Source organism: Muscardinus avellanarius, assembly GCF_963383645.1.
Source record: "Muscardinus avellanarius genome assembly, chromosome: 15".
Classification (NCBI taxonomy): Eukaryota; Metazoa; Chordata; class Mammalia; order Rodentia; family Gliridae; genus Muscardinus; species Muscardinus avellanarius.
In genome coordinates, this window is record NC_137801.1 from 80,412,518 (window position 1) to 80,439,459 (window position 26,942).

The 26,942-nt window shown below is 41.9% G+C and overlaps 1 protein-coding gene across 1 annotated transcript; it reads left to right on the forward strand.

The window, feature by feature from the left end:
* Positions 1-225: 225 nt before the first annotated feature.
* ST6GAL2 (ST6 beta-galactoside alpha-2,6-sialyltransferase 2) lies at positions 226-26,700 on the forward strand (the record flags this gene model as incomplete). Its single annotated transcript, XM_080711810.1, has 5 exons — positions 226-1,168; positions 10,103-10,200; positions 12,007-12,108; positions 14,292-14,466; positions 26,429-26,700. 5 exons carry the CDS (start codon positions 226-228, stop codon positions 26,698-26,700), a joined length of 1,590 nt encoding a protein of 529 aa, XP_080567936.1.
* Positions 26,701-26,942: the final 242 nt, after the last annotated feature.

A 26,942-nucleotide genomic window follows, 5' to 3' on the forward strand; every position in this document is an offset into this window, starting at 1 on the left:
CCTCTCCCACACTCTCAGCTGAGATGGTGAGTCCCCTTGACTGGTTAAGAGACAAGACGGGGGCAGTTTCTCATGTAACCTTCAGCCCCCATCCCAACACTGCCCTGGCCAGGGGATCCCAGCAGTGGATATGCACTGACTAACTGCATCTCCTGGCTGTGTTTCAGGTCTCCCCCAGCCTCTCAGTGCTCCCAGACACCCAGGCGCCCAGCCCAGAGATCTGCCATGAAACCACACCTGAAGCAATGGAGACAAGGAATGCTTTTCGGAATATTTGCTTGGGTCCTCCTCTTCCTGGTGATTTTCTTTTACTTCACCGACAGCAACCCCGCGGAGCCAGTGCCCAGCTCCTTCCCGTTCCTGGACACCAGGCAGCTTCTGCCTGTGCAGGGCAACCAGCGGGCCATCATGGGCGCCCTGCAGGAGGCCTCCTCTCCCCGGAGCGCCGAGGCCAACAGGGCACAGGGTGGACACCTTTCCGGCCCCTTTCACACAGGTCCCGGGGACCCGCAGAACTGGGCCCAGGCCCCAGATAGGTTTGAAAATGAAGAGTTTTTTTCATCCCAGGTGGGGAGAAAATCTCAAAGTGCTTTCTACCCCGAGGAGGACAACGACTACCTTTTTGCTGCGGGTCAGCCAGCGTGGTACAGCCATACGCAGGAGACCTTGGGGTTCCCTTCCCCTGAGGAGCCGTCCCAGAGGGAGAGGGCCTTGCCAGCAGGACCAGTCCAGAGGAGGCAGGTGAAGAAGACGCACCGAAGGCGGGGCAGGAGCCAGGTGTTGGAGGAGGGCGAAGATGGAGACCGGCTGTACGCTTCCATGTCGAGGGCTTTCCTGTACCGGCTCTGGAAAGGGAATGTCTCCTCCAGGTTGCTGAGCCCGCGCTTGCAGAAGGCAATGCGGGACTACCTGAACGCCAACAAGCACGGAGTGCGCTTCCGAGGGAAGCAGGAGGCGCGGCTGAGCAGGGCGCAGCTGCTGTGCAAACTGGCCAGCCGCGGCCGTGTGCGGACACTGGACGGCACCGAGGCGCCCTTCTCCACGCTGGGCTGGCGCCGCCTGGTGCCCTCGGTGCCGCTGGGCCAGCTGTACCCCCGCGGCCTGCGCAGCTGCGCCGTCGTCATGTCCGCGGGCTCCATCCTCAACTCCTCTTTGGGAGAGGAGATAGGTAGGTGTCCTCGTCCTGGGTTTCGGTTTTTTTTTTTTTTTTTTTTTTTTTTTTTCTGTATGTGCCTCTGATTCTCCTGGGTAGGTCCGCTGGGGTCTGTGCACCTGGTGTCCAGGGTTAGCTGTAGACCTGCAAAGTCTGTATGGAGGTCCCAGCAGAGTTATTCTTTGGGAGCAGGGTCTTAGGGATTCTTGGAGAGAAGGAAGAATGCCCCTTCTCTCCTCCCCGTTGCCCCCTTTAATGCATTAGATGTCATCAGTCATAAGAACAGTGGTCTCCTGCAATAGGTTTCCAGCATTGCCCACATACAGAGCAGGGCAGCCCGTGGGGTGGTGGAAATATGGGGGGAGAAGGAGCAAGAGGAGAGCCAAGCATGGTGGTGCATGCCAGTAATCTCAGTATTTGAGAGGCTTAGACAGGAGGATCACAGGTTTGCGGACAGCCTCAGCAATAGTGAGAGTGTCATCAACCTAGTGAGACCCTGTTTCAAAATAAAAATGAATAGGGCTGGGGTGTAACTCAGAGGTAGAGTGCCCCTGGATTATATCCCCAGTACCACACACACACACACACACACACACACACACACACACACACACATATAAGAGGAGGAAGGAAAAGAAAGAAAGATTGCCCAGTCAGAGGCATTGACACCGGAGAGGTTACATGATGATAGTTTTGGTTCCTTTAGGGACCAAATTCAAGTCCTTGGGCTCTGGAATACATCGTACTGCTATAGAGAACATGTTCTAGGGGGAAAGTGAGCTCTGGCCCCCAGTCCTTGACCCAGGCCTGGCCTTGGGGACATGGCCAGTGTGCACAGTAGGGACCTTCTCCAGGACAGTACAGTACTGTCCTGGTTTCCCATCTCACCAACAAGACTGTCTTCAGGTTGGTGCCCGGAGCCCCAGAGCAGATGTGCTTCGCAATTACTGTATTAGGCAGGGTGCTGGAGAGAAACATAGAGACACAGGCCAGTGGAGGGATGAGAGGGATTTATTTTAAGGACATAACTCAGTAATTGCTGGGGCCTTTTCAAATCTGAGATCTGCCAGGCTGACAGGTAGGAAACTGAGGCAGGGTTTCCATGTTGCATTCTTCCATGTTGAAGTCCCCCCCCACACACACACACCCAGGAAGTGTCTGGCCGGGTTCTTAGAGCCCTATACTGATTGGCTAAAGCCCATCTACAATCCAAGAGAGTACTCTGCTGTCCTCAAAGTCTGCTGATTTAAATACAAATCACATCCAGAAACAAACAAAACACTTTCATAGGGACTTCTAGATTGCTGTTTAACAAAACCACTAAACACCATGGCCTAGCCAAGCTGACATACATTAATCATCCCAGCTCCTTTTCCATCTTCCGATACCTCTCGGTTGAGGTAGGGCTCAAGTTCCTCCCCCTTCCCAGACTCCAGGCTCTGCATTGGAGAGGATGGTGTTGACACTCTATAGAAATCTCCCTCCGCCCTGGATTGCATTTATTTCCCTCCCTTCCCCAGCCTCTTAACCTCTTCTTGCCAGAAATACCCATTCCCCTCTGCTTCTGGGGCTCTTCTCTCCTTCAGCAATTTGGGGACCTTTGTTCCTCTGACTTCTCTCTATGATTGGACGGCCCCAGTTAGCAGGCAGCTTGGCCTTTAGGATCATGTATTTACTTAACAAACATGTTTTTTGCACCTACTGTATGCCTGAAACTATGTATAGCTTCAGCCTCAAGTCTAGACGCAAAACCACCTCATCTAATGCATTCTTGCTGCAGACATACGGAGAAGTGTCCAGAAGTAACATTCATGAGTGTCTAGAAGTAACGTAACTAGGCTAGAAGTGACATTCAGGGTGCGTTGCTAGTTTTTCTGTGTCCTTGAAGAGTAGCCTGTGTTCCAAGGTTGTTTGGGGATGGAGTGATACGGCCACAGGTCAGCCTGAAAGCCCTGGCCTCAGTCCTATGTCCTTGGCAATGAAGCTGGATGGGAAATTCTTCAAAAGTTAATTTAAAAAAAAAAAACAAAAACAAATCTGGGCTTGTGGTCTGGGGTCCCTGTGTTCTGTGCTGACATTACAGCAGGCTTATAATAACACCATCCATGTGTCACATAAGCTTGTACCAAAGCCAGAGCAGAGCAGCCTACAATTTATTAAGAAAGAGCAGTGTTTAGAGGTCCCGGGGGTGAAATAACACCACAGTTCTTTCCCATTTCCAAGGACCAATATTAATAATGTAGAGGAGGAATTTAAGTAGTATGCTTTGAAGCAGACAGCAACTGGCTTCTGGTTTTGTTTTGTTTTAAACACCTCTGCATTGTAAATACATAGTATTTGGAATGTTTTTGCATGTCAGAGAGAATGCCCCTGTTCTTTATTCCTGCATAAATATCCTTGACCAGAGCCTTTTAAACTCTATTCAGAATTTGAAAGAGACTATGAAAGACACCACAAACCCGTGCTCCTGAAAAAAAAAAAAAAACCATGAAATACCGCAAACATTACATATATGTTAGTTTCTAGTATCCAAGTTTAATTTATGCCATGTGAAAAACTAATAATTTAGGCGGTGTGCTCTTATACTACGTGATTAGACTTGTAAAATCACAAATGAAGAACATGCTGGCATTTTTAAAAATTTTCTTTCTTGTTCTATCTAGGTTTCTTTGGCTCAGATTTTGTGCTACCATTTTTAGGTCACATAATCCCATCCTTATTGAATTTGTAAACACAGAAAATGTTTCATCTTTGGAAGATGCACGTCAGCATCCACACCTCCTTCCTAATCCAGTGAAAATATGCCTAAACCTATATGGTCATTAATGGTCCTCAGGATGAAAAGAGATTCACATGGTAGGCTCCTTCCGTCATCTTGGAACATTGGGGCATGCTGTAGCTGAACACAGGTTGGCACCTAAGTAATTTGCTTGGGAATTAATTTAAGTGATGCTCGAAAGACTAACCATAGGTCATCATCTTACGAGAGATTGAAGGCAGAGCTGAAAAGGGCCTAAGGTCGTCTGTGCAAACTTGCCCCACCTTTAGGCGGAGGTCCCCAGTACTCTGCAAAGGGAAACCCAGTTACACCTCAGATGTGTCTATTGTCTGCCCTCGGGCTCCCCCTGCCGTTTATTCCGTGGCCAATGCAGTCCGGCCCCCCTAGCCCCTTCTATTAGACTGAGTCAGTCACACTGAGTAATTGTTTGGGGTTGGAAAAGTACAGCAGTTGTGAACACCTCCACTTTGAATATGTTGTTGAAAAACCACCTGAACTGTAATGGAAACATGGAACATGACTTCCCAGAGTAGCAAGATAGTCGGTTGTCACCATGCATGTAAGCAATAATAATGTGCTAATGAGATCACTGGTCACAGTCCTGAGGAAGCACTACAGAGGAGGGAGGTCTTCTCTGGATGAACAGTATTAGTCCTGATGTGGAAGACCAAGGTCTGTGTATCCGACACCTGAGTGCTGGCAAGTGGGTGGGAGGTAGAAGGTAGATGGGGAGGAGGAGGTGGTAGAACCCAGAGTATTCTGAAGAGAGCTTTGAATATGGCATGTCTTGTTACCTTATCTTTAAAAGGGCGAAAAGATAGTTCACAAAGTTATTCAGCAAGCATTAGCTATTTATTGGTCCCCAATTCTGCCATGTCCTGTGCTACATACAAAGATGTATAAGGCAAAGACCCAGCCATTAATTTTGGGGGGCTAGTTACTAGGGATTGAACCCAGGGGTGTTCTAACTCCGAGGTGCACCCCCAGCCCTGTTTTTTTATTCTTTAATTTGAAACAAGTTCTGATGAAGTTTCTGAGGCTTGTCACGAACCTGCGATCCTCCTGTCTCTCCGTCTCCCAAATACTGAAATTACAAGGGTGCGCCAGCACTCTGGGCTCCCAACCATTCAATTCTGTCTGACCCTGAGGTGGGGGTGAGAGGATCCAGACCTTAACCAGACAATTTCAGTCTTCTGTGGATTGAAGAGAACTGAGGGAGAGATAGATAGAAAGGGTAGAGATAACAATGGAATCCAATCTCGCCCTGAAGTCTGGCAGCTAAGTGGGTAGAGAGAAGAGGAAGAAAGATCGCTCCCAACAAGCAATCCAGGCAGAAGGCCTAGTGTCTTGGGAAGCTAAGAACCAACACAGCAAGGTTTTGGGGTTATGAGGGTGGCAAGGAGCACAGAGACCAGGGGAGAGGAGAAATAAATCCAGCTAGGAAGGTAGGAGGGCAGCAGGTAGACATTCTTGTACATCTTTCTACAGAAGCTGGTCTCACTTAGCAGTTGTAATAATAGGTCTCACTTAAGAGTGTTTCCTACAGACAAGGACCTATCTAAGGCTTTTTCTTTGTTGGCTGTTGTCAGCCTCAGCCTTCATAGGTGATAAAGTAGAGATAGAGATTCCCAAGTTATAGGTAAGGAAAGAGAGGCACCTGGAGTCTGGTGGGCAGAGCTCAGTCCTCGTCCTGTGCCCTGGATTAGAGTCCGAGAAGCAGCAGGGTGTGTTTTCATTTTAGAGTATGTTAGCTTGGGTCACTGTCAAGTGCCTGAGATAAACAACTTAAAAGGAGGAAAGGGTTATTTTGGCTGAGAGTTTCAGAGGTTTCAGTTCATGGTCACTTGGCTTCGTTGCTCGCGGTCTTTTGTGAGGCAGCATATTGTGTGGGAAGGGTGTAGCGGAGAATGCTACTCACCTCGTGGCAGCTGAGAAGCAGAGAGAAAGAAAAGAGAAACCAGCATCCCAATAACTCCCTTGACCTAACTTCCTGCTATCACCTTCCCCAGTTTCTATCACTTTCCAATGGTGCCCCAGGCTGGGGAATCAAACACTTGGGCCTTTGGGGGACATTTGTCCAAACCATAGCAACAGGAAACACTCCAGGTCCTGGATTTGAAGAGAGCCAAAAGGCGAAGGTATCAGGCCAGGGGAGAGAGACTGCTCAAGGCTTAGGACAGCCATACCCTAGTGACTGAACATTTGCCTTCCCTTGATGCTGCATGTTTTAATTTTTTGATTAGTAGAGATCAGGAGGAAGAGGGGAAGATGCAGGTTGCAGGCCAAGGTGAGGCAGGGGCCTGGTCCTGGCCACCTCCCAGCCTGGCAGCTTCTGGAGGGTTTGATCTTCCTCACTGAATACACTTATCCAGGCTTCATTCTTAAGATCAACATAGCGCTGCTCTGGCTTGAAATGCCTTCTTCAAATATCAAGTTTCCCTCTGTTCCCTTCATGTTTGCTGCTGGACCACTTTCTTCTCTTCTAAATGTGAATGGGCAGCTTATATTTTTAAGGTGCATTACGGAGCCAATGCACAGCCAGGCGTGCATGACCAAAACACACCTGTCTGGGAGTCCCTCTGGCCTCCTCCTGCAACACGCCCACCCAGTCTTGCTCACAGATAGCCTCCATCAGATTAAGCACAAGTTCCACAGGCTCTGCCTTTCTGCTTCCTCGGTGCTGTGTCTGCCCTGAAAAGTCATTGGAAGGCCTAGAACACGGTTCCATGTAGGTTTTTAAGGGTGATGTGATTACATTGAAATGATCACTCAATTCATTTGAAATGTACCCACTGCCTGAGACCCTGAGCTTGCTCATCTAACCTTGAGACAGTGGCTGTGTTGTTGGGGAGAATTAGCATCACACGTCTTCTTTGGCCTTGTCACTGATTTACCTGAATACCCAGAGCCCCTCACTGTCTGGTGGCCGTCTTTTATTTTCTACTTTTTCAGGGGGTGGCCCTAGGTCATGACTTCAAGCAGTGTGACCCATCCAGGGTCCCCAGGACCCTTTCAGTGGTCAATAAGGTAAAAACGTTTCCTGTAATAATAGCCCAAAAGTCCTTTTTTTTTTTTAACTTTGACATTGGCACTGGCCAGGCAAAAGTAAGGATGACTAGAACCACTGCCTGCTTATATGAATCAGGGTGGTGACATCGAAGGATGCCCCTGATCATCATGGTATCTTTCACCACCAAGCATCACAGAGGAGGGACAGGGTGCATGCTTCACTGTGGATGGACTTGAGGAAGCGCTCTCTGAAATCTCAATCTTGGAGCACATGTGTTTTTCAGATCCTTGGTGGCAAAGTGGGAAATAGGAGAGAGCCCTTCTGCCTACCAATGGATACCAGAAAGACTCTTGTAAGGATTGCTTTGGAAGCTCGATTAGCCTCTCTTGTCATGAAATACACTTTTTACTTAGAGGGGAAAAAAATGACTGGCAGACACACTTTAATTATTCAGACTTGGATATTTGGCAGATATTTTCTCAAAAGGAAATTAACCGAGCCTGTCACTTGTAGGAAAATAACTGACAATATTTGTTTCTAGTAATAAAATTTAAGCTTGCAATTACTAGCTTGGAAGCTTCACATATTTGAAAGCTGGTGAGATCCGTGGTGGTGATAACCAGTGTGGTTTTTGAATACTTAATGAAATGCATCAATATTTGAAATCTGCCTAACTTATTGAACTAACAGAATTTTCAAGTGATTGCTGCATGAAATAAAATGTCATATAGTGGTGAAAGACCCATTTAAGTGGCAAAATAGACTGATGAATTATAATGTAGCAGAACTAGTTAGATTCTTGGATTTGTACTATTCATTTGAATTTTCTAAAAATCCACAATTTGGAAACCCCCCTAACTTAGAGACAAAATAGGTTCTGAGGAAATCCCCATGAAGAAGGCTTGTCTGTTGGTAGATGCAGACATTCTGCTGTTGGTGCCAGCAGAATCTTGATGGGTACTTCAAAAGTAATACCTGAAGTCATTAATTGATTAGGAAGAAATATCCATTGATAATATGCTTCACAATCCACATTTCAAACAACCTTTAACACACTGGCATTTGTCCAGTTTTGATGAAGCGTCAAAGAACAATATTCACAGTTCTCTGGGAAGGCTGCTAAAATAGCCTTCCCCTTTTTAGTGGTATATCTGAGTCTTCATATACTCCTGCTAAAATAACATATTGCAATAGATTGAATGTAGAAGAGGAGAAAAACCAACTGGCTTCTAAAAAGACAGAACTTTAAGAGATTTGCAAATGTTCAAAACACTGTCAGCCTTCCCACTCACTCACTCACTCACACACTCACTATTATTTTGCTTTTATATAGTTTTTATTTTAAATGTTATTTTTAATATACATTAATAATAAACATTTTACATTTTGGTTCTGCTTGCTAGCACAGTAAACATGTATTATTATTATTATTATTATTATTATTATTATTATTATTATAGAGTCCTGAGACTAAAATGTGAGCTCTACTGCAGTGGATAATTTAACTTTTCCTAGCTCAAATATCATTTGAATTTTTATGATAACATGCTATTTAATAAAAATAAATAATAAAGCAATTCACTAAAAAAGTTTTTGTGCCAATAAGTGCAAAGTAAGGGACTGGGTTTTAACTGAAAGTGTTTAAATATTTTGTCATCATTTAAATAGAGAATAGATTCCCTCAACTCTAGTGATTGGTGAACTTGAACTTTTTTTTATAAAAGAACCAGGTAGAAAATATGTCAGGCTTTTGAGTTATAAGGCCTCGGTCTCTGTTTCAACAGCTCAATTTCGTCATCATAGACTAAATGTGCACAAATAAATGTGCTTATGTGGCACGTCAGTTTTATCTGCCACAACAGGTGGTAGACCAAAGTCATAGCTTGGTGACGATTGTAAAATTCCCCCAAAGAATACTGTAGGACTGTTTGATGGCATAGCTAGATAAGCTTTATGGATTCAAAACTGGGATAATTTTAGTGCTTAAAACCGGAATCCCAATTCTTTGGAGTTCAAGACTTGCAAATAAAAACCACCTCTGGTAACACAGTTTTCATGGGAGCAGCCCTGGAATTTTCTACTCTTCAGAACATAAGAAGAGGACATGCAGATTAGGAGAAGCAGGAGCCAAGTGGGGAAAGGCAGGCTGCTCTAGGGGCTTAAGTGGGTGTAGTCAGGTTGCATGGAGCACTTGAATCAGTTGGATCTTGAGCAGATCAGAAATGCATGATGTCACCCCTCACCCTCTCGCACAGACACTCCCTGCAAGTCAAGCTTGGAAAGTGCATGGGATGATAGGCTGGTCAAAGACAGCCCACAGAAGTCCCCCTGTTGCTCATTCACTCTGCTTCTCAGAATTTCAAGAAACGTGTGTTTATAGTCTGCCTTAAGCAAAGGAAACTTATTCCCCACTCCCACCTTTAATCCCACTTTCTTCCATATCTCGCTCTGTCTCTTTCTCAGCCTCCATGATGTGGAGTCTTGTTTTCAAAGGGCACCTCTCTGCCCGGCAGAGAGAACTTGGAAAAGTCTTGCCGCCACACTGAATGAAGTGTGATGAAGATGGATGTTGTAGGTCAAGCTCAATGGACCATGGTGTGTCATTACACAGCATAAAGAGTTCAGGCAGCTGGTGACATTGGCAGTCTCTCCCAGCCTCCGGGGCTGCACAGTCAGATCATGGCCCTAAGAATACAGAAGGGTCCAGGGTTGCTCTCACATATGTCTTCTTGACTTCTGCAACAGTATGGAAGGCTGCATGGAAATCAGGGCTGGTTTTCTTCTTAAATGAGGCTACATTCAGAGAAACAAGAAACACATCCTTATGCACTTTCATGACTGAGAACATCACAGAATGTACTAAGATGCTACAGTTGTCTCTGGGCAACATAATCTACATGAGACCACTGTTGTACATGGCAGCCATTACTGACTCACTCCTATAATGAGGTGTGCGGCTGCATGTGCATTTCTATGTTATCTCACTAGCCAAGATCTCATCCTAAATCAGCAGTCAGTTATCTGAAAAATAGATGATACTAATTTTGCCGGTGATATCTAATTAGCTTCAGGTATTGAAAGATTTGCTTAAACATTTTTTTTCCTAGATTATATGATTCTGCAGAAAGAAAAAGTAAGTTTGTCAATTATGTGCCCTTAGATTCTCATGATGCAGTTTTGAGATTTAATTCTGCTCCTACACGTGGTTATGAGAAAGATGTTGGAAATAAAACTACTGTGCGCATCATCAACTCACAGGTAAGACAGATGGACTGTGTTTATGGATGTACATTCTATAGGCAAATAGTGTAAGAGGATAAATGAACATAATCACCTGATTATCCAGGATGATAATACTTGTTTAATACCATGAGTCTAGTAGTTATAAAAAAATAATAAAAAATGCAGATAAATGAGAATTTAGATGTTATATAAATATAAATGAGAAGTAAAGTCAAAAGAACATCAGATTAGATATAACACAGATAATTTTATAATCATCAACTTAGGATGTTACATTTTATAACATGAGAAAAGGCAATTAAGTTCAGAGGAAATCAAGGAAATAAGGAATATAGATGTAAAAATCTGAGACTTCCTAGGATATCTTTGAAATGTTAGTTTGTGGTTTGGAGTACTAGAAACTAAAAATGAGTTATTTTAGTTGGAAATGAAAATACCTCTTTTCTTCTCTGTTTTTAATAAGAATGGCTTCCAAATTTATGGCAGAACTACTGTTAGAACAAACCACAACAATTTCTAGAGTTTCAAAAATATGTAGAAAAAAATGAGGTGATAAGTGATTTATGGTGAATTGCTTGCAGAACAAATGATTAGCTCTCTGCCCAGTCCAGTGCACCAGGCAGCCTGCAGTGAGGTAAGAAGCAATTACCATATTGCTTTAATTCATAGATGTCATTGGCTGTAAGATCTTCAGTTCTTTTAATAACAACTTCCCAGAAAGAATGATAAACCCCACCAGATTGAAATAGATGTTGCTTATAAGACACACCCTATAGACACATTAAAAATGTGTGAAAATCTTTTGGTGAAAAATTGCTCTGTGTGTGTGTGTGTGTGTGTGTGTGTGTGTGTGTGTGTGTGTGTGTTGCTGGGGATTGAACCACCCAGGGACATTCTACCTCTGAGATACATTTCCCATCCTTTTTTTTATTATTATTATTTTGAAATGGTTGTCTCAGTAAGTTGCTAATGGCCTGCCCAGGTTGCTGAGGCTTTCCTTGAACCTTTGATCCTCCTGCCTCAGCCTCCCAAATACTGGGATTACATGTGCACACCACTACACCTAGCTTGAAAATTTGCATCTTAAAATATAGCAAAAAAAAGATATTTTCCCCCAAATGATAGTTTTTTAAAAAGTAATGATTGGCTGGTGACATTGAGTAATTTATTCAGAACCAGATAAAGCCATGGAAGGAGGTTTGTGGCTGGCATTCTGTAGGCTCCTTTGTTACTCAATTCTTCACACCATCTCCAGATTACATGTCAAGGTTACTGTAGAAGAGATGAGGACCTAAATTACTAAGTTATCTAGGGAGTTATGACTCCCAGGAACTGGAGTCTAGGCCACTAGGTATAATACAATGTTGGTTGAAAAAAAAAAGGAAAAAAATCTAGTGTTACTATTTTTAAAAATCTCACTTTTATAAATATTCTTTTTTTGCAGTACTAGGGATTGAACCCAGGGGCATTCTGCCTCCGAGCTACACCCCTAGTCCTATTTTTTTTCTTTATTTTGAAACAGGGTTGCACTAAGTTGCAGGTGGTCTCACTTAGTTACTGAGGCTAGCCTTAAACCTGTGATCCTCCTGTCTCAGCCTCCCAAGTACTGGGATTACAAGAGTGGGCCACCACTCCTGGCTTAAATAGTTTTTAAGTAAGTGCTTCAGCCTCCAATGTCAGCTTCCCCCTCTCTCCCAAAGGAAAATAGAAAACCTAAGCCATGTTGGGTTTCTTCTTTGCAATTTTCACCTCTTAACATACACTTTTAAAGAAGTAAACACTGATTTTGAAATGCTTTTCTTGTTTTCTGTGTACTTGCAGATTCTGACTAACCCCAGCCATCACTTCATGGATAGCTATCTATACAAAGATGTCATTTTGGTGGCCTGGGATCCAGCTCCTTATTCTGCCAATCTTAATCTGGTAAGTATTTCCTTTTTCCCTGACCCCAGTGCCTCTGGCTGATTAATCGTGGGAGCAAATCACGAATTGCACCTTGACAGAACAAACTGCCCAGTGGTACTGAGTACATGGATGCGCACACTATTTTTATACCCAGCCACAGTAGCAAACTTGTGGACATTATCCATCTAATGCTAAAGGGATTTTGTTCTGAAGGAATGGGCAAAAAACTGCAGCACATCTAAATGCTCAGAAATTCATACATACATCAAAAGTCGGGCTGATTAAACTCACAATTGTTCCATTGTGGCGGAGTGACTTCCCTCTTGAAGCGATTTTCAAGATCTTTGAAAATAAATTGGAAGTCGTAAGCAGGCAAATCTAAACTTTGTGCATCCACTGCTCATTGCTGTTAAAATGCAGCCTGTTCCAACCTTCCCTTGAGTGTACTTCTTTTTGGCTTCTGCCTCAGAGTCTGTTAAATTTTACACAATAGAGCTGAAACAATTTTATTAGTAGTCATCAAAAGAGAAGCAGGTTGTACTTGGAACCTTCTGGCAAACCATCATCACCTTAAGCAAATAGCTAGCTACTTTTGGTGGAAGCGTGAAAGAAAATCCAGTGAACTTGTTGCCTAGCAAAGGATGTCGTGAACTATGTAAATGAGCCCATCAGACTCTCATGGTTTGCCAGGTCCACAGAGGACAGATCTTGGCTCCCCAAAGCAGTAACATTCCAAAAGCGATCACCAAGATAGAATGGTTTCCATCTTGAAATCAAAACTGGACTTTGATCTAGCATGCTTGCTAACAAGTTCTTTCTTAACCAGAGGTGAAAATCACAATCACTTTTAAAGTGATTTTTTTAAGGCTGTTTGTCAGATTCCCATTTCCAGAAAAACAGAGGACACAGCCTTGCTGTGTACTATTTGGCAAAGCTCTCTGGTTGACTCTCCTATGGACATTCCACCGAGAATCAAGCATGGAATGGACATTGGAACTTGCCAACTTTCTTCCCAGCTTGAGGGTCTCCAGCTTTAAGCCTTGGCAACGTTCTTGCTATTTGTGAATAGACAGAACATTTCTGGCTATTGACCTTGTTTCTTCCTGTGCTGGAAGCATCCAAGCTCAAGGCACAGAGATGCCCCACTTGACAAGTGTGGGAAGGAACAGTGCTCAAATACAAGTGACATAATCTCTTACTTGGGCCAGTGTTGCCATGGGAGGATCTGGAAAGAAAGGATTTCTTCTCTGGCCCCACATTTCTATTGTTTCTTTGCTAATGCAACCTGGTTTGGGGGCTTAGTTTAATAAAGAGAATATGGCTCAGCCACTCTCAAAAATCTTAAAGCCATAGAACATTTCACCAGTGAAATAGTACTTGGGATCTTGATATACACCCATGGAATACCTGTGGTTTCTATTTGAAGGGACCTCAGCGCTCTCAAGGTCCTTGAAGCTAGGCCCTTCCCATGCACCCTCCAAATATCACATTACGGTGGCACCCAACACATTTCTAACGACTTTTAAGTCAACTTTATTGGCTTGTTTATATAGTATACTACAATAAATGTAAATTACATACTGATGTGTATTATTCCCTCATGTTACTACCGTCATAATCAAGAAAACAGTTCTATCACCCTATGAGTTTACATGTCAGTCCATCCCAATGGATCCTCACACCCTACTCCCAGACCTAGGCAGTAATGGTATGTTTGTCACCATAGAAACAATCTAGAAAACTTATTTTTGAAATACAATATTTAAGACCAGAGATCGGCAAACTATTATCATAAGCCAAGTTTGGCCACCACCTGTCTTTGTCAATAAAGTTTTATTAGAACACAGGATGCCCATTCAGTATCTTTATACTGTGGTAGCACTGAGAAGAGACCACAGAGGTCACATGGTGCACAGAGCATCAGGCGTTTACTATCTGATCCTTTAAGAAAAGTTTACTAACCCTGGATCTAACCATTGCTATTATTTTACCAATGAATATACTATTACCCCTTCTAGGGTTAGAGCCCTGGTATTTGTCCTCATCTCTTTAGCAGTGAGGAATCATGGTCCTTGCTCTCCCTCCAGCCCCAGCCTGGCCCCAGTATCTAAAACCACTTGTCTGAATGTTGTACATCTTATTTTTACAGCATAGTCCTCTGGGCTTGATTGTGCGTTTCTTTATTATTTTTTTCTCCCTAGTGGTACAAGAAGCCAGATTACAACCTGTTCACTCCATATATTCAACATCGTCAGAGAAACCCAACTCAGCCATTTTATATACTTCATCCTAAATTTATATGGCAGCTTTGGGACATTATCCAGGAGAATACCAAGGAGAAGATTCAGCCAAACCCACCATCTTCTGGTTTCATTGGTATGTATAGGTTAAAAATTCATATGACTGGGTTGGTAACATGAGGCCTCATATTTAATAGACATATAATGTATAATAAAGTAAGGGCAATTAACAAGTGACTTTGGAGATTAACCAAAGTAAAAAGAAATAACCTGTTCCACTTATCTACTACTGCATAACAATCTACTCCAAAATGCCAAGGGGGAATGCAAGAACACTTGTATTTCCTCCCATGACTCTGTGGGTCAGGACTGGCTTCGAGGGGCGACTGTTTTCTTCCCTCTGACATTGATGGATGCACTTCTTTACAGGGTAGGCTGCTTGGCAGAGATGGCTAAGCTAAGGCCCATCTCGCTGGGACTGCTGACCGGCATCTAATCTTTCTTTCATGGTGGACCCAATGTAATTGTAATTAGGCTTCTTAAAATGGTAGCTCAGGGGAGAGTGTTTTAAAAGACAGGCTATAGAAGCTGTCAGTTTCTTAAAGTGGAGGCCTAGAGACACACCGATGTCACATGTGCAATTCTGTTGGTTAGAACAAATTCAGGACTCATCAGATTCACGGAGAAGCAACTTAAACCCCGTACTTTGACAGGAGACAAGAGAGGCATGTTGAGGAATCTGCAGCACTCTCTTTTTTGGAGGGTAATAGGGATTGAATCTAGGGGTATTCTACCTCTGAGCTACATCTTCAACCCTTTTTAATTTTGAGACAGAGTTTTACTGAGTTGCTGAGATTGGCTTCAAACCTGCAACCCTCCTGTCTCAGCCTCCCAAAGTACTGAGATTGCAGGTGTGTGTGACGGCTCTCGTCAACCTGTCCCTCACTCCTGCTCACATAGCTCCCATGATGCCAGGCAGAATTTGTGAACCTAGGACAGCAGATTATGTTGCAAGGTTACTGATACAGAAAGGTTTTGATAAGACTAGCTTCGGTATCTCATTTAGCTTTCTCAGCCAGAGTCCACTAGCTCTAATCACAAAGTGGGCTTATAGAGCAAGATAGTTATACTTAACCCGTGTTGTTTCCAGCCAGGCTTTGATCCTCAAAGTTTGTGGTTTTGCTCCATTTCTTTATCTATGTTTCAGCTTATCACCCCATTATCTCTTTGATTTTTCTCTTGGTAAGGCAATATTAAGGTGCATCTTATATCCTCCCTTGCAATATGAAAGGCCATATGTGAATCAAAGAATACTGGCTCTGTTGCTAACTCAGTTTCAATGAACTTACAATCCTGCACCTTCCTTGGGCTACACAGAGAGTCCTCATGAATAAAGGAGAGATTTAGGAAGATAATAAGAGTTTGGTTTGGGATGCAGGACACACACATATCTAGAGGTGAGGCTTTTGAGGATTTTGAAGTGGGTTTATAATATTTTAAGAATGTAAAATATTGTGTAGTCAAGAGAAAATATACAATATGACTGCATATTATTTTTCATGAACCCTGACTTTTCCCTTTTTTTGGAGTCATGTTTGATATTTTGTTTCTAAATCACTGTGTGTGTGTGTGTGTGTGTGTGTGTGTGTGTGTTTCTGGGAAAAGAACTCAGGGTATTTTCTCTACCTCTGAGCTACATTCCCTAGCCCTTTTAATTTTTTATTTTGAAACGGAGTTCTTTAAGTTACCATGCACTGACCTAAAACCTACAATCCTGTCTCAACCTTCCAAGTACTAGGATTGCAGGATTGAGCCACCATGCCTACTTTAAATCACTTTTTTGTAATTCTGAATTCTAGATTTTTGTGTAGTTTCATAGGATCCAGTCGATTTATGAAAGAAAACATAATCTGATTTGTCAGCAAAGGGCAAACGCAATAGACTAATACTTAGTGTAATAGGATATGACATGAGTTTAAGAAAGACTTCATTCATATTGTCTCCTTGAATTTATGTGGCTAATATTTCATTATGGCAAATGTTTTAACACAAAGTCTATGGAAGAGAGACTGTCAGATATAAAAATTGAAGGTAGATTGTTATAGCCAAAAAAAGTATTTTCCAATCTGCTTTTTTTTTTTTTTAAAGAAATCATGCCACATACGGCCAGCTTCTTTTCATTGCTATTTACCCAGAGCTTGCAGTTTGCAAAGTCTGGCGATTACCTTTCAGTTTTCTTATGCATGAAAGAGAATTGCAGTTCCATGTCCCTGCAAGACTATAGGTCACAGACACCTAAGTTTTGGGTCTGAATTCTCTGAACCTTGCTAGCTTTCTGACCTTGAGCAAGTTGCTTAATCCTTCTTCTCTGGATATCTTCAGATGAAAAATGGCAATAATAACAAAACCTGTCTAAAGATAAGGTCTCTTATCAACGTACCATCATTTCTTACTAGCACTGCCTTGCCCAATACGGCAGGCAGCTGTTAGCCACAGGTGACTATTTAAGCTCCAATGGATTCAAAATAAATAAGAAAATAACTAATGTTGCCGAGTCCCACCGGCCCCACGTCAAGTTCTCAGAAGCCACGTGACCTCGGTGGCTAGGAACACATAGAAAATATTGCCATCATCATAGAAAGTTGTATAGAACAGCATTGTTCAGTTTTTCCCATCAGAAAAGAAGGAAAAGGAGCAAGTTGGTGAGGAGTCATTAAGTTCCGACTGGTCAAGCTGTGCCTTGTGGGTGAGGATTGAAGATGGAATAGAAGAAATAGTCTGGGCTCCTTGAGTTCACATCCTGCTCTTGCAGTAGAGACAGCATGGGTAAACTTTGACAGCACCCTCTGAATACTTCGATATTGTTGTACTTCTTAAACATCCTCCTTGATCTTGAACAGAAATAGGGCAAGAGCCGCCGTCTGTTTTATCATTTATCTGACATTCATAAATAGCAGTGGAATGATGTCACCCTCATCTCAATCTATCTGCCATAAGAACTTTTTTTTGAAAAAAAAAATCAATGCGGTTTCTTCTTTTCTGTTAATCAGAAAGTGTTCTGCAACTGCCCTTCATGCTTGAAGGTCACGTTAAAAAGTATTGACTTGTTAATACTTGTCAGCACTTAATCATCCCTGAGTACTCTCACCTCGGACCTCAGCCCCTGAACACAAGAGCCCATCATACGAGCTGTTAGGAGGAATGAGCCTGTGTCAATTTGCACAGTTCAGCTATGTGCCCCGATCACAAGTTGGGCGGGCAGTGCTCCTTTGTAGACAGCACCTTGGCAGCATCTTGCTGTGCCCGTCCACATGGTCAGGGTCATGTTTCATGGATGAGCCTGGTGCTGAGATATTCAACTCATGTTTTCTGTTCACTAAGGACAGCGTCTTGTTTGCACCTTCATTAGTAAGCCCTCGCCCAACACCAGCGTTCTTATGGGTGGCTCCCAGACCATGTGTTTATGCTTTGTTGAATTAGGATCTGTGGCGTGTGTGTGTGTGTGTGTGTGTGTGTGTGTGTGTGTGTGTGTTGCATGTGCTTGCTGGGAAAAAACGTAAGCAAGAAGTATAGGAAGGAGAAAAAAAAAGACTCTAGAAGCAATCTCCTTTAAGTGGTTTTCAGTTCATGGGTCTGGGGATATTTCAGACTCAGAATTGACCCCAGTTCCCTGTGGCCTCTGGGCAGGGTTATGCCTTTTCTTCTCAGCTGCAAGATCTCTGTATTATCATTTCCAGCGGAGAAGGAAATTAGATCTAGACAGAAATACTTGCTTTGCAACTAAATAAGTTCCTGTTTTATCTGCAAATAATAGAGCTTTTTTTCTACTTCAAGAGAAAAGTTGTAGGATTTGAGAAACACATCTAACGGTCATTTGAAGGAAGCAAACTCTAAATCCCTTCTCACCAAAACTTATTGTTAAAAAAATGCCTCATTTCAGAAGTTTGCAATTTATGGACACAGAGAATTTATCAAAGCTAATAATTTATTATGCTTTTAAAATAACAGAATTTAGCCGGGCGTGGTGGCCCACGCTTGTAATCCCTGCCCTCAGGAGGCTGAGACAGGAGGATCGCACAGTTTTGAAGCCAGCCTTGGCTACTTAGTGACACCCTGTTTCCAAATAAAATATAAAATAGGTCTGGGAGTATAGCCCGGAGGTAGAAAGCCTCTGGGTTCCACCCCTAGTACCACCAAAAATAATTTAAAAAATAAAATAAAATAACAGAATTTATTTGTAGACCACACTTTGTATGTGAACTATTAAAATATTAATACAATATAAATACATGTTTGTATTTAATTCATTAAACTGTACCTTTATCATGCATTCACTTTAATAGTAGATATTTATTAAAGTTTAATATCTATAATGCATACCGAAAATAGTTAGCTCAAGTTTGTTAAAATATATTTTTAAATTGTGTTCTCTATTTTTAAACATCAAGTCCCTCTAACAAAATATTTTGAAAAACCATTATTATAGAGATGAATATTTATTGCAGTGAAACATAAGAACCTAAATCAAAATGTTGCCCATTGATTACTGATCTTTATTTTTCAAGATATTTTAAAATAATCTTTTTTGCGGTACTGGGGATGGAACCCAGGGGCTTTCTACCTCCGAGTGACACTTCCAGCCCTATTTTTTATTCTTTATTTTGAAACAGGGTATCACTGAGTTACAAAGGGCCTCAATAAGTAGTAGCTGTCCTCAAGCCATGATTCTCCTGTCTCACCCTTCCAAATGCTGGGATTACAAGTGTATGCCACCATGCCCGGCTAAAATAATTTTTGAAATACATTTTGACTGCTGGTAACAAGGTCAGTAAAAACATAAGTTTTCAAGAAATCCCATTGTATTAACATGTAAATCTAGGGAGGTTTAGAGATACTATTTATCCACACAAAGATATGAATCCCAAACTTTCACCAAACCTCAAAAAAGAGAATGACTATTTTACTTCTTGAGCTTTTCTTTGTGACTTTTTTGAACTATCTCCAAAAAATTGGCAGTCCTCCTAGAGAGAGGAAAAAGAGGTTTACATGGAATAATCTCTCCCTGCTTCCTGACACTACCATGATGGTTTTATTTCAGTGTATACTAGCCTTGACCATATTAGGGTTTTAACATAGGTGTGGTGAAAGGGACCCCTCAGAAGAGGCACACCATAAATGATGGCTGAGCAAAGGAATAAACCAGTGAGTTAGGAAGTGGAGATCTATTATGAGTCCTCACTTCTGATGTAACTAGTCTTACATGTAGGATGCTCACATTCTCACCTGTCAGTCAGCGTATGCACTGTGGTTAAGACCATGAACTCTGCAGAATCAAAGCTTGGCCCAATTAACTGACCTTAAGCAAGATATGTACCATCTCCAAATCCCAGTTCATTTGCCTATAAAATGAAGATAGTAATAGTTTTGGTTTCATTTTCAAACTTCAGGCCATGGTGTGGCTGAGCACAACAGATAGTGTTTACTGTTGACTAGAGTTGTAATGTGTCTTATGTAACATTTGACCTGGCGTAAAGTTTTATTTAATCAAAGTGAAAACTGACCTTGGTTTCCTTTGGTATTACAGAAGCCACATAATTACATCATACAAGTATATCATAATTTATGCTTTTCTTCAGTTGTTGAGTGTTTTGGTTGTTTCAAAGTGTTTGATATCAACCAGTAATTGTGTTGGTGAATCATTACTATATTCATGCATCAATATATACTATAATCTTATTCTATTTATGAATATATAACTTTTCTTTCCTTTGCTATTTTCTTAAGATAATTCCCCACTGGAACTGATACTAGAGCAAAAGATATTACATTTTGTTTTTATTGATAATTTCTGACTTATTACTTACTCAGCAATTAACTAGTTGGTGTGTGTGTGTGTGTGTGTGTGTGTGTGTGTGTGTATGGTGCTGGGGATTGAACCCAGGGGCATTCTAACTCTGAGCTACCCTTCCAACCCTATTTTATTTTGTAATGTTGAAACACGGTCTCACTAAGATGCAAAGGGACTCACTGAGTTGCTGAAGCTGGCTGAGAACCTGAGATTCCGTTTGTTTGTTTGTTTGTTTGTTTGTTTGTTTGTTTGTTTGTGTTTTTCCAGTACTGGGAATGGAACCCAGGGGCATTCTACCTCTGAGCTACACCCAGGTCCTATTTTTTATTTTTTATTTTGAAACAGAGTCTTAACTGAGTTGTGGAGGGCTTCACTAAGTAGCTGAGGCTGTCTGTGAACTGTGATCTTCCAGTCTCTGCCTCCCGAATGCTGGGATTACAAGCGTGTGCCACCACGTCCGCCGGGCAGCCTGAGATTCTTTTAGCTCAGCATCCCAAGTACTGGGATTACAAGCATGCCCATCACACCTGGATAACTAGTTAAATTTCTAAACAAAGTCCTGATCAGTTCTCAGTTACAAGTATCTCAGAAAGAGGTCTACTAGGAGATACATTGGAGATGTATTACATGTACCATCCCCCTCTCCACGGAATCAATAAAGGGATTCTTCCAGCTACTGAGCTGCACAAGTATTTTCAAAATTAAAAGGATGTAGCAAAGTGATGCAGATGATCTATACCGACGATTTTTTAGCAACTTTTTCATCTTTGTAGGTTTCATATTCTCAGCACGTTAGGAGCTGCTTCTTTACACCTGAGGAACATTTCTCTTTCATCACAGTTTGGGTCCAGGATATTGTGTCATGCTCTTCAGTGCAGTGAATTCATGGTGATTCTGTTGCCGGCTGACTAAGGAGTGAATTACCTGGAATCATGCAGCTTTCCTTTTGCCCTCATGTTGTTAGATAATTTCATAGAAGATGAGTGAGCTCGCCTAGGGTCATAAAGCCTGGCTAAGTCTGTTTACACTGACACGAAAGCGGTACCCAGACCAACTGGGAGGGACCAGCCTCTCCACTCCTGGCTCATTTCCTGAGCACTGTCAGACAGACAGACCCAGCAACCAGGCATCCCAGCCAACATACACACAGACATGGAACTTATTTATAATATACAGTTGCCAATTTTTATTATAGAAACCACCAACACACTCGCTCTGTTTCAAAGGCAGTCTATACTGATTACAAGTAATGTTTGAAAATCACAGGAGCAAACACTGTAATTTGGGGCTATTAAATACATTCACAGGAATAATATGCTTAAAAACAAGTCACAACTTTCTTGCTTTTCTATTTTCTATTACATTTGAGGATCTAATATTTCCATAGGCCACCAAGCTCAGAACATTAACATAAAATAATAAGGTACGTAACATCCTTATTTGTAATGATTATGCAAAATGTGCCACAAACTTGTTTGATTAAGAAAAGCTCTCTGAATTTTTCATAGACAATGAGTCAAATGATGCAATATAAATAAACTAAAAGTTGGCCTTCAAGTGCTTATAATGTAAAAATATATTTTTACATTATATTATTTTATTTAATGTGGTAGCTGCTTTGCACATTATTCTTTTATTGCATCAAGTTTATATTTTCTAGTTGTCTTTATTATTTCTATTTTTTAAATGTCATTTTAAAAGTCACTTTTTATTCTTTTAAGAAATCTTACATGTAGCTCTTGTAGTTTTTCCATTTTATGATCAAATTTGTGGAGAAACAACATAGATTTCCACTAGGCCAACACATTCAATAAACTTAGCCTTTCACCTTTACCACTTGTTCAAAAAAAGTGTTTTGCCGTGTTCTGTTGCTTATTCTCAGCCCTACCTGTTTTTAAATTTGCATATGCATTATATTCAAGCATTTATTAGAGTTGACTTAAGCTGGGCATGGTAGCTCACGCTTGTAAACCCAGCATTTGGAAGGCTGAGACAGGAGGATCATGGTTCCTGAACAGCCTCAGCTACTAGTGAGGCCCTCTGCAACTCAGTGAGACCCTGTTTCAAAATAAAGAATAAGAAATAGGGCAGAGGGTGTAGCTTGGAGGTCAAATGCCCCTGGGTTCCACACCCAAACCCGCCAAAAGAAAGAAAAAAATAAGAATTGTACCTGGAAATTAAAATATATCCTATTATATAACCATAGCTCATTTTGAGATTTAATGAAAGAATTATTTCCATCAAGGGGAAAACTTTACTATTCTTGATTTTGAACGTGATTTTTAAATATTCTTCCAGGTAAAAAGCCACATACTTTTGGTGGAATCACTAAGCTCAGTGTAAAATAACTAAACTATACTACACTCTGATAAGACATAAATTTATCTCTACATGCAAATAGGGATTTATAAAGAGCCGGGTTCACTCATAACTTGTGATATCCTGAACATAAGTTCAAATGCACTTTTGACCAGGCTTTGGAGCAAATAAATAAATGTCCATCTGTTTATTATGCTGAATCATATAACATGACATTTGATTAAGACCAGTTGAAGTGCTTTTTAATCGATTTCATAATTATGTTACATTATATAATATTTAAAAACATACAATTTGGCAAATGAGTGCCTCTTGAGTCACAACTGCCTGGAAAATACTATTTTTTTTTCTTCAAATGAATCTCTCATATGGACTCATTTGTAAAACTTGGCCACATAAGAAACTTATCATTAGTTGAATTCTGTTTGAAGATCTTAAATAGCTGGCCACATGCCCATTCGATTGGCTTGGAAAAATACATTTAAAAAGTGTTTACATATTCATCTGCCTTTCAAAAAGTCCGACTCTATGTGGAAAGCAGTAAAACTTTTATTAGTTTTGAAAGCAATTAATTTTTTGTAGTCAGTAAACATAATTACTTAAAATAAATTCCTTGAGTGATTTTTAAAGCTATTTTTTAATGAATAGCACTGTATTTGATGATTTATATTCTTCTCGTATTATAGGTAATCCTGAGCAGATGTAAGAGAGGAAATGAAAAAAGAAACCAATAGCATTTTTAACATAACCAGATGTGAACCCCCTGTCAGCCTGGCATGGGGGAATTATGAAGTCATGTGAGACTTTGAATGTCTGTATATATGGTATCGGTGCAGAAGAGATTTAACGTGGCAGGCTTGACTGATTTTCTGTAGGACAGCCTGCTTATGAATTTGACCTTCAGCAGGCATCCAGGAACTTGGGTTTCAGAAAGGTTCCCACACCCTTTATACTGATAAGAGTGGTTCACTGTCCTGTGCTGTTTTTGCAAGCAAAATGGGTTAGGCTAGACACACTTGTTCTCCTTCCAAGAAACTGGAATTTTGCTGTGTGCCAGCCAGAATCTGCCTGCTTGTCCAGCTCCCAACAAAAACTCTGAATGCTGAGTTTCTATCAAGTTTCTCTGGTTGTTGATATTTTACATGCCCTATTGTTTGTTTTTCCTTTGGGAGCTGCTATAATAGAAATAACACGGACTGTGTGGTTTAAACAGTGACTTTTCTTATAGTTCTGGAGGTTGGAAAATCCAAGATCAAGGTGCAGCTCAATGTGGCTCCTGGGGAGGGCTCTCTTCTGCCCTCCTTTCATGTCTACACCTGGCATCAGAGGGAGAGATACTCTCTAGTGTCTCTCATATAAGGGCACTAACTCTGTCTGTGAGAGATCCATCTCCATGGCCCAACCACATCCTAAAAGCTGTATATCCTATTACTGTCACACTGAATGTTGGGATTTGAGTTTATGCATAGTAGTCGCTTCTGCTCATTGGAGGAAATAAATGCATTGTGTGTGACTTCTCTGGGAGAGGGCTCTGGAAGCTTGTGCCTGGTTTCCCCTGGGCCTCCTGCCATGCACTTTTTCTTTGCTTCTTTTATTTTTTATTTTTATGTGGATTATATTGAAAATGGCATACATTCAGACTGTGCTTGGTGCCCTCTCCCACCCACCACTTCCACTTTTCCCCCTCCCAACAATGAGTGTCCAGGTTAACTATGCTACAGTCATACTTTTACCACGTATACGGATGTAGCTCCTCCATGGACCAACCTCAGCCTTCTTCACCTCCTACCCTTAAGTGAGATTAGCCAAGCTCAGAACTAGGGAATATTAGGAATACCAGAGGGACTCCAGATAACAGAGGGGAAACCTTTGCCGATTTATTTTGCATCCTTTGCCATAATAAAGTGTAGACGTACGTACAGCTGGGTGCTGCCTCCTGCGGATCTTCCTGGCAAATCATCAAGCCTAGGAGTATGCTGAGAACTCCTAACACAAGCACTTATAACAGTGGTCACCTATAGAAAACTTGAGAGCTGCGTGAGCTCCGTGTTTATGTCATTTGTGGGTGAAGAGGCTTGGCATCAACACACTTCCCAAGAGATGCTGGAGGTACAATCATATATTTTTCTCAGCATGAGGTTGAGACATTGTCTCCAGGTCATCCGAAGATTGATTATTGGTTTGCCCCTGTCTTTAAATTTAATGGTGAGTTCTTTAAATTTTTTAAAAGAAAGTTTCCCTAAATTTTCAATAATTTACCCACAATTGTGCCCAACCTGATAATGTGAAAGTGAAGAGGTCTCCAACAATACTCCGAGGCTCTGTCCTCCCTCAACCCACTCTCTTTCCCTGCAGTATCTCTTCCACATGTGCCCTGTGCCTTAATACACATGCGGTGAAAGTTACACATCCTCAGACATTGACCTCTAGCGAGTTTCTTCAACAAAGCATGAGAAATTTATTCCCTAGGGTTTTTTTTTTGTGGATTTTTAAGTGCTATTAATAACCCTTAGGAAAACCAATGTATAGGTTTAACCACATTTAATAAGGCTTTTTGGCATTTATTATATGATAGAGTTTGAATCTAAATGCAAATGTATGTATTAACAACAGTCTTCAAAGAAGCTAAAAGGCAAAGTGCCAAATAAACTAAATGTGCTGATTGAAAAAAAGTTTAAAATTTTAAAGAATATTCTTCTCCTTTGCCTACCTTTCATATGTACCCAGTGAGTATATTAATCAGTGATATCCATTGACGGGTACCACCTTAGAGGTGCTTCCTTGGTCACAGCCAGGACAATATACACACGCTAGGGTGAGAAAGGGCAGCCATGACTGGGCAGAGTGCAGTATCCACAACCCCAATTAGAAAACACCAAAGCCAACTTCTCTCTGTAAATATGGGCTTCAGGAAAACTTCACTCCCTGTGAACATACACACCAGAGCATATCTCGCTTAACTAGAAATAAAAAGAGAATTTAATTGTCCCTGTGCAGATGGCTTGTTCATATACCATGTTAATTTTTTATAGATGATTTATGCAAGGGAGGAAAAAATGTTCATAGAATTGTCACCTCTAAGCAGGAGGGTGACTTCTGCATGGCTGTGGTGCGCACATCAGGCATCCAGCAGGTGCCGGCTTCTTGCACTCAGTTGGCCCTAACTGAGCACAAAGTGAACACAGTCACTTGTGGCAGGCCAGAAGGAAGGGTCACAACTGATCCATCAGTCTACTGTGGAAGAAGAAAAGAAGCTGGAAGTCCCTGGAAGAAAAAGAGAGGCACCAACCAGTAACTTTAAAATGTTTGTTTACTCCGAGCATGGTGGCGCACGCTTGTAATCCCCACTCTTGGGAGGCGGAGACAGGAGGATCGTGCTGGTGGATCGCTCTGGTTCGGAGCCAGCCTTGCTGGCTTAAGAGACTCTGTTTCCAAATAAAAAGTATAAAATAGGTCTGGGAGTGTAACCCGAAGGTAGAAGGGCTTCCAGGAACCCCAGTACCACCCAAAAAAAAAAAAGTTTCTTTACTTCTGTGCGGTACTGAGGATTGAACCCAGGGATGCTCCACCACCAAGCTACCCCCTCAAACCCTTTTATTATTTTTTATTTTGAGACAGAGTCTCTTAAATTGCTGAGGCTGACCTCACACTTGAGATCCTCCTGCCCCAGCCTTCTGAGTAGCTGGGATTACAAGGCTGTGCCACTGTACCTGGCTGAAATAGTACATCTCCATATGCCCCCCACCCCTGCCCCGTGCGCCCCCTGCACTCCAGCTGATGAAAGTCATGTCATTGCAGATGCAGTGATGACAAGACAGTTTGTGTAGAGCACGAGTTTCTTGTCACAGTCATCCCTACTAGTGGCCACCACTCAAGACAATGATCTTTCTTGCTTGTTGTTCATTGGGTTCTAATTTTCTTTCCCTACCAGGAATCCTCATCATGATGTCCATGTGCAGAGAGGTGCACGTGTATGAATACATCCCGTCCGTCCGGCAGACAGAGCTTTGCCACTATCATGAGCTGTACTACGATGCGGCCTGCACCCTGGGGGCCTACCACCCACTGCTCTACGAGAAGCTCCTGGTGCAGCGCCTGAACACAGGCACCCAAGCGGATCTGCATCGCAAAGGCAAGGTGGTCCTGCCCGGCTTTAGGGCGGTGCACTGCCCTGCACCCAATCCCGTCCGTTCGCGCTCTTAAAAAAAGGAACTCTCGGGAATCAATGTGCAATAAGGTACTACTGTTGCCCTCAAAGTCACAAAAGAATACTTGAAGCTAGAATTTAGACAACGTAGGATGGAGTCTTTAAACTGTAACTTAGTGGTGGCCATGAGAATTCGTCTCTTTCTAAGCCATTGAGTATTTATTACTGCTTTGAATATAGGAATGGAGTTTTTAAAAACATTCCAGAAAGATGCAAAAAAAAGGATATATTATATGGA